Below are 14,919 nucleotides of genomic sequence, written 5' to 3'. Positions count from 1 at the left end.
GAATCCGTCTCAAAAAAAAAAGAGAGAGAGGTAACAGACCGGAAAGGCATGGTGGCTCATGCCTGTAATCCCAGCACTTTGAAAGGCCGAGATGGGCAGGGGCAGGTCACTTGAGCCGAGGAGTTCAAGACCAGCCTAGTAAACATAGTGAGACCCTGTCTCTACCAAAAAAAAAAAAAAAAAAAAGTTAGCTGGGCCTGTTAGCACATGCCTGTGGCCCCAGCTACTTGGGAGGCTGAGGTGGGAGGATCACTTGAGCCTGGGAGATTGAGGCTGAAGTGAGCTGAGATCATGTCACTGCACTCCAGACTGGGTAACAGAGCAAGGCCCTATCTTTAAAATAGCCAAAAAAAAAAAAAAAAAAAGAAGATTGTTACATATAAGAATTATTTTTCTGTTGAAGAAGAGTTTTGAGTGTTTCTTTTTGGTGAGCAGAGTTGAGAAGACATTTGAGTAATGATGTGACAAGTGAGATCCGTATTTAGTATATACAGGACTTCAATCTCTGTTTTACCAAAAAAGTAACCTTAATTGCTTTGTATTTATTTTTAGGAATAAGCATGGGCCTTTCCTCCTCTTTGTTTCCTTTTTACACGTTCACATCCCTCTTATCACTATGGAGAACTTCCTCGGGAAGAGTCTCCACGGGCTGTATGGGGACAACGTAGAGGAGATGGACTGGATGGTAGGTAAGTGCACTTCCAGGGAAAACGGGCTGCTTCCCCTCCAGCAACAGAAGCAGGAAAGGAAACCAAGAATGAGAAGGTTAAAGACAGAAGATGCAGAATAGCGATTGCAGTGCGATTGGATTTTAAGAGTCCAAAATATTATAGCACAGACCTTCACTGCATTAGCAGACGGTGAATTCCATAACACGTGCATGGGAGGCAATGCGATTCGGCCAAAGATGACCACATCTTAATCCCATGTGGCAGAAAGGATGACATCCCCAAAGCTGTCCACTCCCTAGACAGAATAATGGCTGCAAAGACATCCACGTCCTAATCTTGATGTGGTAGACATAAAAATGGCCCCAAAGATAGCCACTTTCTAATCCCCTTGTGGGAGACAGAATAATGGCCCCAAAGATGTCCACGTCCTAATTCCCATGTGCTAGAGAGAATAATGACCTCAGAGATTTCCACATCTTAATTCCCAAGTGGCATACAGAATTTTGGCCCCAAAGATGTCTACATCCTATTGCCGTGTGGTAGATAAATGAAAGAAAGAGCAGATAAAATTCCTCTCTGCTGTAGAGTGGCTAGTGGCTCCACTGCGCTGAAAATAGGACTAAATTTCCTCCTATCACCTACAAAAGCCCCATGACCTGCTGCTGCCCAGATCCTAGTCTGACCTCTACCCAACCCCCTTGTCCTCCCCACCTGTTGCATTCTGGCCTCGTGGACGCCACACAGTATCTTTCACATTTGTCCCCTGTCAGGGCTTCCACAGCTGCTGTTCCCTCCTGGAATGCTTCCTCAGGCTTCACTGGCTCCTCTTCAGAGCCTGCCCTGACGCACCCCTAAAGTAGCTCCTCCCCAATCATCTTCTCCCCCATTCTCCTGTGATCCTTTTTTGTTTTGCCTTTGTTTTCCTCCTCCTCTTCCTCCTTTCTCCTCCTCCCCGTCTTCTTCTTCTTCTTGTTCTTATTCTTCTTCATATTCCTCCTCCTCCTCCTTCTTCTTCCTCTTCCACTTCTTCCTCTTCTTCTTTCTTCTTTCTGTCTTCTTTCTCCTTTTTTTCCTAACATAGCATCACCATTGCTTCTCTTCAAGACCATGTGTTAGGTAGGTTGATTTTCCATTTCCCCCAGGGGAATATAAGCTCCTGTGGGGCCGGATTGTCTTGCCTCATTCACTCATTATATTTCCTGGGTTTAGAACAGGATGAAAGGGGAATATTGCTTGAGTGAGTCAGGGCTGGGTGAGTACCTGTATATGGGCACAGCACATCCCTGCCTCCCAAAAAAGAACTTAGGAACTGCAGGGTTTAGGCGGTGGTGGGCTGCGAATCCCAGGATCCTCAGAATAATTGCCATCAGAGATTTGGGTGAATGACGTATTTAAAAAAAAAAATTGTTTCCTCAACAAGCTAGGCATGGAAGGAGAAAAAGTTAAGTGTGTGTGTGTGTGTGACAGGGTCTCACTTTTTTTTTTTTTTTTGAGACCGAGTCTCATTCTGTTGCCCAGGCTGGAGTGCAATGGCACGGTCTCGGCTCACTGCAGCCTCCGTCTCCCGGGTTCAAGCAATTCTCCTGCCTCAGCCTCTGGAGTAGCTGGGATTACAGGCACCCACCACCATGCCTGGCTAATTTTTGTATTTTTAGTAGAGATGGGGTTTCATCATGTTGGCCAGGCTTGTCTCGAACTGCTGACCTTGTGATCCGCCCACCTCGGCCTCCCAAAGTGCTGGGATTACAGGCTTGAGCCACTGCGCCTGGCCGACAGGGTCTCACTCTTACTCAGGCTGGAGTGCAGTGGTGCAACCGTGGCTCACTGCACCCTACCTTCCCAGACTCAAGCAATCCTCCCACCTCAGCCTCCCAAGTACCTGGGACCACAGGTGTGCACTACCACACCCGGCTAATTTTTTTTATTATTTGTAGAGACGAGTTCTTGCTGTGTTGTTCAGGCTGGTCTCAAACTCATAGGCTCGAAGAGCCTCCCACCTCAGCCTCCCAAATTGCTGAGATTTCAGGCATGAGCCACTGTGCCCGGCCAACTGTGAGTGACATTAATGACATGAGTTCCCTTGTGTGTGGCTGCAAGAAGCTCAGCATCACTTTTGAGGACTGGTCTGCATTTTCAGCCTATGCTTTCTTCTCGGGAATATTTACATGCCTCACTTTTTTTTTTTTTTTTTGAGACCGAATCTCACTCTGTCACCCAGGCTGGAGCGCAGTGGCGTGATCTCAGCTCATGGCAATCTCCACTTCCCAGGTTCAGGCTATTCTCCTGCCTCAGCCTCCCAAATAGCTGGTACTACAAGCATGTGCCACCACGCCCGGCTAATTTTTGTATTTTTAGTAGAGATGTAGTTTCATCATGTTGGCCAGGCTGGTCTCCAACTCCTGACCCCAAATGATCCTCCTGCCTCGGCCTCCTAAAGTGCTGGGATTACAGGTGTGAGCCACTGCGCCCAGCCTGCATGCTGCACTTTTAAGTTTTTTGATATTTTGTCCTTGTAGGTTGCCCAAAATTCTGACCAAAGGATGGGTTGCATATAAAGTCATACATCAATCTCCAACAAAGGATATCAAAATTATACAACAACTGACTTCCATCATGTGTTAAAACTAAGGATTCATTCTTGTGGATGGCCCCCAAATGCTAAAGCATACACTTCAGAGCTGCATTTCTGATATTTTTCCATTTCGACGGCCTCAAAAACATCTGTTCTTTGCAGGACAGATCCTTGACACTTTGGACATGGAAGGTTTGACCAACAGCACCCTCATTTATTTTACATCAGATCATGGTGGTTCCCTAGAGAATCAACTTGGAAACACCCAGTATGGTGGCTGGAATGGAATTTATAAAGGTAAGACTGAGATGCTCCCAGATCCTCATCTTGCAAGTTTATCTCTTCCCTGCAATTCCCAACAGGGCAATGTATTCCAGGAGGGCCAATATTATTGCTCAGGGACAGTGATTTTTCCTATCCAGGGCAAAAGTGGTAATTTGACATACTCCAGTTTTAATTTTTGTTCCTGGACCAAACTGAGGGTCAGGCTGCTTATTCTGGTGGTTCAAAAATGAGATGCAGATGAACTGGGAGAGGAGGAAGTTTATTTCTGTAACCGGTTACAGGGAGAAGGTCTGGAAATTGTTGCCAGACCAACTCAAAATTACAAAGTTTTCCAGAGCTTCTATACCTTCTAAGCTGTATGTCTGCGTGTAAGTGTGCATTCATCTAAAGACATTAGTGATTAACTTCTAATCTAGAACTAAGGTCTGAGTCCTGGAGACCCTCCTCTGGAGACTAAGTAAATTGACTTAATCTAAATGGGTCCAGGTGGCCGGGCATGGTGGTTCATGCCTGTAATCCCAGCACTTTGGGAAGCCAAGGTGCGTAGATCACCTGAACTCAGGAATTTGAGACCAACCTGGCCAACATGGTGAAACCTCGTCTCTACTAAAAATACAAAAATTAGCTGAGCCTGTAATCCTCAGGAGGCTGAGGCAGGAGAATCGCTTGAACCTGGGAGGCGGAGGTTGCAGTGAGCTGAGATCTCGCCACTGCACTCCAGCCTAAGCAATAGAGAGAGTCTCCATCTCAACAACAAAAATAATAAAATAAATAAATAAACAAATAAATAAATGGGTCCAGGTGCCAGGGCTGATTACCCTTACCTTGTCTCCTGCTAAATCATGGAGGTCTGGGGAGTTTTTTCAGATGTCTAATACAACTTGTTTAATCCTAAACGGGTCCTGCTAAGAATTCCTTCGTTATCTTGTCACTCTTCAAGGCCCAGGAGAGGCCTGGGCAAAACTCCTGGGGTGCTTTTGTTACATCCCAGCCTTTGTATACAGGCACTGGTTGTTTCAGCTTTTACTGTTTAACTTCACCACTCAGTCAGTGCTGAAACAGTTGTTACGGACGCCTGTGTTAGTGAGACGTGGCCTGCCACGTTTTTGTGGACAATTAAGGAGTTTTGAGTAGATTATCAGAGTTGTGTAACCATCAGCATGTCGAAGAAAAGAGCTAAACTCTGTAAAACATGTGAAGAGGTTTATTCTGAGCCAAATGGGAGTGACCATGGCCTGTGACACAGCCCTCAGGAGGTCCCGAGAACGTGTGCCCAAGATGGTCAGGGCGCAGCTTGGTTTTATACATTTTAGGGAGGCATGAGACAGCAATCAAATACAGTTAAGAGACACATTGGTTTGGTCCAGAAAGGTGGGGCAACTCAAAGCTGGGGGGCTTCCAGCCTACAGGTAGATTTAAACATTTCCTGGTTGACAATTCATCGAGTTTCTCTAAAGACCTGGGATCAACAGAAAGGAATGTCTGGGTTAAGATAAAGGATTGTGGAGGCCAGGCACAGTGGCTCACACCTGTAATCCCAATGCTTTGGGAGGCCAAGGCAGGTGGATCACTTGAGGTTAGGAGTTCGAGACCAGCCTGGCCAACATGGTGAAACTCTGTCTCTACTAAAAATACAAAAATTAGCTGGGTATGGTGGTGCGTGCCTGTAATCCCAGCTACTTGGGAGGCTGAGGCAGGAGAATCCGTTGAACCCGGGAGGCGGAGGTTGCAGTGAGCCGAGATTGTGCCCCTGTACTCCAGCCTGGGCGACAAAGAGAAACTCCATCTCAAAAAAAAAAAAAAAAAAAAAAAAAAATTGTGGAGACCCAAGTTCTTATTTGCAGAGGAAGCCTTCAGGTACTAGGCTTCAGAGACAAGAGGTTGTGACATGCTTCTTGTCAGGCCTAAAGGCTGTGTGGATGTTAATGCCAGAGAGGAATCATGAGGCATATTCGACCCCCGCTTCCTGTCACGGCCTGAAACAGTCTCTCAGGTTAAGTTTTTAAAGAGCTCTGGGTGAGGAGGAAGTCCATTCAGATGGTTGGGGGTCCTTAGAATTTTATTTTTGTTTTACAATCACTATTTTCATTCGTAAAATTTATTGTTATTATTTTTATTTATTTTTATTGAGACAGAGTCTGGCTCTATCTCCCAGGCTGGAGTGCAGTGGTATGATCTTGGCTCACTGCAACCTTTGCCTCCTGGGCTCAAGTGATCCTCCTGTCTCAGCGATCATAAGTAGCTGGGACTACAGGTGCATGCAACCACTCCTGGCTAATTTTTGTATTTTTGTAGAGATGGGGTTTTGCCATGTTGCCCAGGCTGATCTCAAACTCCTCACCTCAAGTGATCCTCCCACGTTGGCATCCCAAGGTGCTGGGATGACAGGCATAAGCCACCACATGTGGTCCACCACTGTTTATTTTCAGAACATTTCATCACCTCACAAAAAAATCCTGTACTCATAGCAGTCACTCCCTTTTCCCCCGTGCTAACATCCATCACCCAAAAACTTATTTTTGATTTATTATTTAATTTTTAAAATTATTTTTGGTAAAGATAGGGCCTTGTTATGTTGCCCAGGCTGGTCTCAAACTCCTGAACTCAAGCAGTCCTCCCAGCTGGGCCTCCCAATGTGCTGGGATTCCGGGCGTGAGCCACCATGCCTGGCCACAAAATTATTTTGTATCATTGTATATTTTCCTACTCTAGACATTTATGTAAATGAAATCATGCAATATGTGGAGTTTTTTTGTGAATGGTTTATTTTACTTAGCATGATGCCTCTGAGGTTCATCTGTGTTGTGGAAATGTTTCATTCCTCTCCATGGCTGAATATATTCCATTGTGTGGACTCAGGTTTGAATTTTACCTTCAGACAATGCATCCAAGAAGGATAAGGCCAGGCGCAGTGGCTATCACCTGTAATCCCAGCACTTTGGGAGACCAAGGCAGGCAGATCACTCGAGGTCAGGAGTTTGAGACCAGCCTGGCCAACATGGTGAAACCTCATCTCTACTAAAAATACAAAAATTAGCCAGGTGTGGTGGCGCACGCCTGTAATCCCAGCTGAGGAGGCTGAGGCAGGAGAATTGCTTGAACCTGGGAGGTGAAGGTTGCAGTGAGCTGAGATTGTGCCACTGCACTCTCGCCTGGGTGACAGAGTAAGACTCTGTCTCCAAAAAAAAAAAAAAAAAGAAAAGGAAGAAGGGTAGTCACCTAGCTGGCCACATTATATTCAAACCTGTATTCCATTGTTTCCAAACACGCCATTATTTCGTGTCCTACAAAAATTCTAAAATGTGCTGCCCCGTGTACATGACTTCACACTATTGTGCTTACACATTTTGTCTTCTCCCTGCTTAGAGAGCTTTATTTTTCAGTCCTTGAAAGAGCCTTTTTAGGCTAATATTGGCAAATATACCTGTGATGTATATTTTCTTTGAAGTAGATGGATCCGTCAGTCTAGTACCTATGTAAAACGGGATATACAAATGCCAACTACATCCACTAATGCCTTCCCAAAACAACTTCACATTGAAGGCCTGACTCCTCAGAAACCTTCTTTATCTCATTGCCATTGATATTAATGTATCCTCTACCCAATCTGGTTCTCTGTGCCATCAAGAATGTCAGTATTACAAACTGGGGGAGCTTTAAACAACAGGAATTTATCCTGTCCCGGCCCTGGAGACCAGGAGTTTGAGATCAACGTGTCTCAGGGAAATGTTCCCGCCAGAAGCTCTAGGGGAGGCTCCTCCCTGCCTCTGCCAGCTCCTGGGGGCCCCAGGTGTCCCTGAGCTTGTGGCCACATCACTCCAGTCTTTGCCTCCGTCTCTATGTGGCCTTCTCCTCTGTGTCTGTGTCTCCTCTTCTGTCTCTTAGAACACTGTCATTGGACTTAGAGTCCACCCTTCTCCACGATGATCTTGAGATACTTAATTGCATCTACAAGGACCCCTTTTTAAAATAAAGTCCCATTCACAGAATCTGGGGATCAGGGTGTGGATATATCTTTCAGGAGGACTAAAGTGCAATCCACTGCAATTGAATCCTCTTCTTTCTGGATGCTCTAGGAGGTTCCTTCCTGTCTCTCCCAGTTACCGGGGGCTCCAGGCATCCCTGGGCTTGTGGCTGCATCACTCCAGTCTCTGCCTCCGTCTCCACGTGACCTTCTTCTCTGTGTCCGTGTCTCCTCTTCTGTCTCTTAGAAGGACATCTGTCATTGCATTTAGGGCCACCCTAATCCAGGATTATCTCAAGGCCCTTAACTTGATTATGTCTGCAAACCCCCTATTTCCAAATAAAGTCTCATTTATAGGCTCTGGCAGATATGACATGAACATGTTTTGGGGTCACCATTCAATACATTACAGTTGTATCCACTTTCTTCTTGAGGTTTTAGGGGAGGATCCTTCCTGCTGCTCCCAGCGCCTGGGGGCTCCAGGCGTCCCTGGGCTTGTGGCCACATCATTCCAGTCTCTGCCTCCATCTCCACATGGCCTTCTCCTCTATGGAATGAGGACTCTTATAAGAACAAGAGTCATTTGCAGTGAAGGACCTAACTTAATCCAATGCACACTAACCAATAACAAGGTTAATAAAAAATATAAAATCAAACCTCTACAGGGGAACTACATGAGATTGAATGTTTTAATGTCACTAAAACAGAGAGAGAGAGAGAGAGAGAAATTGAGAGACTCAGGGAGAGAGAAACTTAAAACAAGTGAAACAAGCAGAAAGGTTAAATCAGCCAGGCTGAGCATCTAGTTCTGGTTTTTAACCACTTCCTTTTGTTTCTGTTCAAACACAGGTGGGAAAGGCATGGGAGGATGGGAAGGTGGGATCCGCGTGCCTGGGATCTTCCGCTGGCCCGGGGTGCTCCCGGCCGGCCGAGTGATTGGCGAGCCCACGAGTCTGATGGACGTGTACCCCACCGTGGTCCAGCTGGCGGGCGGCGAGGTGCCCCAGGACAGGTACAGAACAACCCAAAGAAACAATTCAGCTTTGCACAGACACAGCAACACTTATGGCAAATGAAAATGTCACTTTGGCTTTGCAGTAAGGCGTCCATGAAATTGTTCCCGGACCAAACCGAGGGTCGGGATGCTTATTCTCATGGCCCAATAACGAGATGCAAATGAATGAGGAAAGAAAGGAGTTTTATTTCTGTAACCAGATACGGGGAGAAGGGCTGGAAATTATCACTAGACCAACTCCAAATTACAAAGTTTTCCAGAGCTTCTATATACACATATAAGTGTGTATTCATCTAAAGACATAAGTGATTCAACTTCCTTTAATCTATAACTAAGGTCTAAGTCCTGAGGACCTTCCTCTGGAGCCTCAATAAATTGACTTAATCTAGATGGTTCCAGGTGCTGGGGTGATTACCCTTATCTTGTCTCCTGCTAAATCATGGAGGTTTGGGGAGTTCCTTTAGACTCTCAATAAAACTTCATTGTGGAGGTCTGGGGAGTATCTTCAGACCCCCAATAAAATGTGTTAATCCTAAATGGGTCCTGTTAAGAATTCCTTCATTATTTTGTCACGCTTCAAGGTCCAGGAAAGGCCTGGGCAGAACTCTTAGTGGGCTTTTATTACATTCCAGCCTTTGGGTGATGGCTCTTTCAGCTTTTTTCTCTTCTTTTTTTTTTTTTTTTTTTCTTTTTTTTTTTGCGACTGAGTCTCACTCAGTTGCCCAGGCTGGAGTGCAGTGGTGCGATCTAGGCTCACTGCAACCTCCGCCTCCTGGGTTCAAGCGATCCTCCTGCCTCAGCCTTCCGAGTAGCTGGGATTACAGGCACACACCAGCACACCTGGCTAATTTTTGTGTTTTTAGTTGAGACGGGGTTTCACCATGTTGGCCAGGCTGATCTCAAATTCCTGACCTCAGGTGATCCACCCGCCTCGACCTCCCAAAGTGCTGGGATTACAGGCGTGAGCCACTGTGCCCGGCCAATTAATTACTTTTTAGCCAAAGGTGACGTTTGGTGGTGACTAACGTAGGCAGCTGCTGCATGCTTCTTCTAAGCGTGCTAACGCACACACATGTCTTCCATCCATCTGCGTTCACACCAGACTTTCCCTTCACTGATACAACATAAGGAGAGCGTAGCACCTGGGGCTGGGACTGGTGGATGCTGGAGGGACAAATGTCCAAAGTCCCTGTTCCAACCCTGAGCCATGCCATGTTCCTTCCTGCAGAGTGATTGACGGCCAAGACCTTCTGCCCTTGCTCCTAGGGACAGCCCAGCACTCAGACCACGAGTTCCTGATGCATTATTGTGAGAGGTTTCTGCACGCAGCCAGGTGGCATCAACGGGACAGTGAGTAGGGGAGCCCCTTCCTAACACCCTTCGGGAAAGAGTCCCTCTGTGCAGGAAAGCACCATGCCCTAGAACAGGCTGGGGATGGAGCTGCATTCCAGAGTCCATCTCCATGTCTCTGCGCTTCCGTTTTTCTCCACGAGCTTTTTAAACTTAGTTTTTGTCAATATGTGTCCCTCTCATTCCAGCGACATGCCTTCTAAGATCACCTGCCAATCGTCTTAAAACGATGGGGAGTTGTTACCTATAGTTTAAGCACCATGTATGGGCTATATTTCATTCTTTCTTCCCTGCACTATATGAAGTGCAACTTTTATCATCATCACACACACATACGTGCATGCATACACACATGCACGCACACATGCTTGCACACACGTGTTCAAGACTTTTCTAGTCTCCTTTTTTTCTTATTTTTTTGTAATTATTTTTTTGAGACTAGTCTTTGTCGCTCAGGCTGCAGTGGCACGATCTCGGCTCACTGCAACTGCAGTCTCCCGGGTTCAAGTGATTCTCCTGCCTCAGCCTCCTGAGTAGCTGGGATTACAGGTGCCCACCACTATACCTGGCTAATTTCTTATATTTTTAGTAGAGATGGGGTTTCACCATGTTGGGCAAGCTGGTCTTGAACTCCTGGCCTCAAGTGATCCACCCTTCTCGGCCTCCCAAAGTGCTGGGATGACAGGCATGAGCCACCACGCCTGGTCTCCATTTTTTCTTTATTTATTAAATTGAAACAAGGTGTCAGTATGTTGCCCAGGCAACTCCTGGGCTCAAGCAATCCACCCATCTTGGCCTCCGAAAATGCTGAAATTACAGGTGTGAGCCACCACGCCCAGCCTTTTGTAGTCTATTTTATGCATCCAGATGTGCTTCCAAATGTTTTAATCACCTGACCTTAACATGATTTCATCTTCTTTGTGAACAATTACAAGCGCACTCCTGTAATCTCAGCTACTTGTGAGGCTGAGGCAGGAGAATCACTTGAACCCAGGAGGCAGAGGTTGCACCACTGCACTCTAGCCTGGGTGACAGAGCAAGACTCTGTCTCAAAAAAAAAAAAAAGAAAAGAAAAGAAAAGAAAAGAAAAAACTGACTGAGTGCAATTCACAGGCACTTCGTGCTTTCACAATGTTGTGCAACCTCCACGTCTATGTAGCTCCAGAACATTTTCATCACGCCAAAAGCAGACACTGTTCCTATCAGCAGTCACTCCCCATTTCACACCCTGCAGACCCTGGAAACCACTACTCTACTTTCTGTCTTTACGTGTTTCCCTATCTTTGACATTCAATATGAATGGAATCATGCAATGCGTGCTCTTTCGTAACTTCTTTCTCTGAGCATAGTATTTTGAAGGTTTGTTGATGTTGCAGGCTGTATTAGTGTGTCATTCCTTCTCATAGCTGCACAGTATGCCATGTACGATGTACCATGTTTTATTTGTCCATCCATCGATGGATGCTTAGGTTATGCCTACCTTTTAGCCCTATGAAGATGCCATTCTCCAGCAATGCACCCTATTTCTCTAAGCCAACTCTGTAATTATTGTCTTTCCACCAGGAGGAACAATGTGGAAAGTCCACTTTGTGACCCCGGTGTTCCAGCCAGAGGGAGCCGGTGCCTGCTATGGAAGAAAGGTCTGCCCGTGCTTTGGGGAAAAAGTAATCCACCACGATCCACCTTTGCTCTTTGACCTCTCAAGAGACCCTTCTGAGACCCACATCCTCACACCAGCCTCAGAGCCCGTGTTCTATCAGGTGATGGAACGAGTCCAGCAGGCAGTGAGGGAACACCAGCAGACACTCAGCCCAGTTCCTCTGCAGCTGGACAGGCTGGGCAACATCTGGAGACCGTGGCTGCAGCCCTGCTGTGGCCCGTTCCCCCTCTGCTGGTGCCTTAGGGAAGATGACCCACAATAAATGTCTGCAGTGAAAAGCTGGAGCCCCGATTCCTAAATTTTGTCACTCAAATTGAAACAAACCAGCTGGCCATGGTGGCTGTCATCCCAGCACTTTAGGAGGCCACCACAGGAGGATCACTCCCGTGATCAAAACCAACCTGGGCAACATGATGAAACTCTAGCTCTACAAAACAAAAATTAAAAAAAATTAGCTTGCATGGTGGCACACGCCTGTAGTTCTAGCTTCTCAGGAGGCTAAGGCAGGAGGATCATTTGAGCACAGGAGTTGGAGGCTGCACTGAGCTATGATTGTACCACTGCACCCCAGCCTGGGCAACAGAGCAAGACCCTGTCTCAAAAAAGAAAGAAAACAAAAAAATGAAACAAACTTCAGTGTCATGTTAAGATATCTATTTGCATAAAGATGAATAGTTTTCCCCTGTGAAAAACAAAGGAAAAGGCAAGAAAAAGTAGAAATGAAGAATAAACATTGGCCAGGCGCAGTGGCTCACGCCTGTAATCCCAGCACTTTGGGAGACAGAGGCAGGCAGATCACTTGAGGTCAGGAGTTCAATAACAGCCTGACCAACATGGTGAAACCCTGTCTCTATCAAAAAAAAAAAAAAAAAAGAAGCAGCAGCCAGGCGTGGTGGCATACGCCTGTAATGCCAACTACTCAGGAGGCTGAGGCAGAAGAATTGCTTGAAGCCGGGAGGCAGAAGTTGCAGTGAGCTGAGATCGTACCACTGCACCCCAGCCTGGGTGACAGAGCAAGACTGTCTCATCAAAAATAAATAAATAAACAAACATTAATAATGCACCGTTGAATGATCACTCAGACACCAAACTGGAGAGGCAAAGTATCTCCTGGAGTCGGGGAGGAATCTGTCAGTGGACCCCAGCTCGGTCTGGAAGAGGCTGCCCTGTAGCCCAAAACAGCACAAGTCCCAGCAAAGGTGTCTCTGTGACCTACGGGTTTGCACATGAACAGGAGATAGGCCCCAAAGATAAAAACTGGCACTGATGTGGCTTCGTCTGTGGTGCCCATTTATAGTGTTTGTTTATCGTTTAAAACCACAAGGATGAACTGTGCTTCCCGTTGGAACTGTTTTCAAGTGGTTTTCCTTTGTCCCCAATGCCCCAGGTGATTTGGGCAAACTCTGGCTGTGGAAGCCGCGCTGTACAGGCAATGTTCGCCCCAGCTCTGAGCTGCAAGGTCATTGCATAATCAGGCTGTGCCTTAATTGTCTGGGCTGCTAGAATGAAAATACCATAAACTGGGTATCATCAAGAACATTTATTTCTTGCAGTTCTAGAGGCTGGATGTCCAAGACCACAGCGTGACAGAATCTGGGGAGAACCTGTTTCTCAGTTCACAGCTACTGCCTTCTTCCCATGTCTTCATACGGTCATCCCTCTGTGCCTGTCTGTGTCTTATCTCTGATTCTTGTTTTTGTTTTTTTTTTTTTGGTTTTTTGGTTTTTGTTTTTTTTTGAGATGGGGTCTTGCTCTGTTGACCCGGCTGGAGTGCACTGGCGTGATCTTGGCTCACTGCAACCTCTGCCTCAGGTTCAAGTGATTCCTCTGTCTCAGCCTCCCGAGTAGGTGGGATGACAGGCGTGCACCACCACGCCCGGCTAATTTTTGTATTATTTAGTAGAGGCGGGTTTTCACCATGTTGCCCAGGCTGGTCTAGAACTCCCGACCTCAAGTGATCCGCCCGCCTTGGCCTCCCAAAGTGCTGGGATTACAGGCATGAGTCACTGCACCCGGCCCTAATCTCCTCTTCTTATAAGGACCCCACTCCTATTAGAATAGGGCCCACTCTTGTGACCTCCTTTTAAAGGATGAATAAAAACCCTATTCCTGTGAATTTGAGGGCAACACAAGTCAGTCCCCAACACATTCTCTCCTGGGAGTAAGGAGGTCTTTCCAATAGTTCTTTCTGTCTCCAGATTCAAGCAACAGGTCCCTCCTCCCACTCTTCCAAGCCTAGGTATGTGACGAGCAATGCCCCACCTTGTCACCGCCTCAAGAACGTGTCCTCAAATTATCCAATCCACATCAGCCTCCAAGAATTCAGGCTGTGCACAGAGAGCAACAAAGTCAAATCCATCTCCAGCCAATTCTCTTGGGTCAAGAAAGAAAGAGTAGGCCAGGTGCGGTGACTCACATCTGTAGTCCCAGAACTTTAGGACACTAAGAAGGTTTGAGGCCAGGAGTTTCAGACCAGCTGGGGTGACATAGCAAGACCCTGCCTCCACATAAAATTTAAATAATTACGTGTGGTGACACGTGCCTGTAGTCCTACCTACTTGGGAGGCTGAGGTGGGAGGATCACTTGAGCCTTTGGCCTCCCAAAGTGTTCAAGGCTACACTGAGCTGTGATCGTGCCACTACACTCTAGCCTGGGCGACAGGGCGAGATCTTGTCTCTAAAAAGAAAGGAAGGAAGGAAAGGAAAGAAGCAAAAAGAAGAAGGAAGGGAGGGAGGGATGGCAGGAAGAATCAGTTAACCCCTATGGCTTTCCCCATAGCCATGGCTTATGGAACAAGACTAGCACTTTGGGTCAGCTGTGCCCGATGTTCCCGGCCCATAGAGTCACCTTTAAGTTCTTCAGCATCCACTGAGGAGAGTCACCTCTGTCTCCACACTTGTTCACACTCTTGACCTTGATGGCTTTGAAGCCAAAGTCCCCATGGAGGCTCCATGTGCTGAAAGTCATGTGAGACCCTCAGGGTCAGGGCTTACCCACCCTTTCCATCCCCACAACCTCCCGCAAATATGACTTCTGGAGCACCAGCTCCTACTGCCCCCAGGCCCCATTTCCAAATCCTGGGCACCCAAGACAGCTCAGTGTGTTCACATAATTTACCTAAGGGCACCCAAAGCTCTTTTCTCTCTAGTTCTCAGGAATCTCAACTCCCAGCAGCACAGGATTTCTTCCAAGGATCAAATCTCCGCTCCACCCCTGCTAAACCTCCTTACAGAACTGCTTCTGGGCTGTCTCCTGCCCCCCTCCTTCCAGGCCTCGGCCTGGCCTTCTCCATCTGCATGACAGAGGCTCAGCAAGGAATCCCAGTTGGGAAGCCCTCAAAGATAAAAAAAGTTGTTTTTTAAATTTTTTTTAGAGACAGGGTCTTGCTCTGTCACCCAGTC

General features: G+C 46.8%; 1 protein-coding gene across 7 annotated transcripts in view; it reads left to right on the top strand.

Annotated features, from left to right (window-relative positions):
• The window catches only part of ARSL (arylsulfatase L), a 33,687-nt gene extending 21,294 nt beyond the window's left edge, over nucleotides 1–12,393 (top strand). For 6 of the 7 annotated variants that reach the window (XM_063721052.1, XM_054544284.2, XM_009234567.4 and 3 more), the window contains 5 exons: nucleotides 553–689; nucleotides 3,406–3,540; nucleotides 8,342–8,504; nucleotides 9,736–9,857; nucleotides 11,421–11,801. In XM_063721052.1, the coding sequence (XP_063577122.1) occupies nucleotides 553–689; nucleotides 3,406–3,540; nucleotides 8,342–8,504; nucleotides 9,736–9,857; nucleotides 11,421–11,779 (916 nt within the window). In that variant the 3' untranslated portion in view covers nucleotides 11,780–11,801. Of the gene's footprint in view, nucleotides 1–552; nucleotides 690–3,405; nucleotides 3,541–8,341; nucleotides 8,505–9,735; nucleotides 9,858–11,420 lie in introns of all 7 variants that reach the window. The other variant, XM_054544281.2, reaches the window with a different exon arrangement.
• The last annotated feature ends 2,526 nt before the right edge of the window (nucleotides 12,394–14,919 follow it).

This window comes from Pongo abelii, chromosome X (genome assembly GCF_028885655.2).
Source record: "Pongo abelii isolate AG06213 chromosome X, NHGRI_mPonAbe1-v2.0_pri, whole genome shotgun sequence".
NCBI lineage: Eukaryota > Metazoa > Chordata > Mammalia > Primates > Hominidae > Pongo > Pongo abelii.
This window is presented reverse-complemented; position numbering and strand designations above follow the sequence as displayed.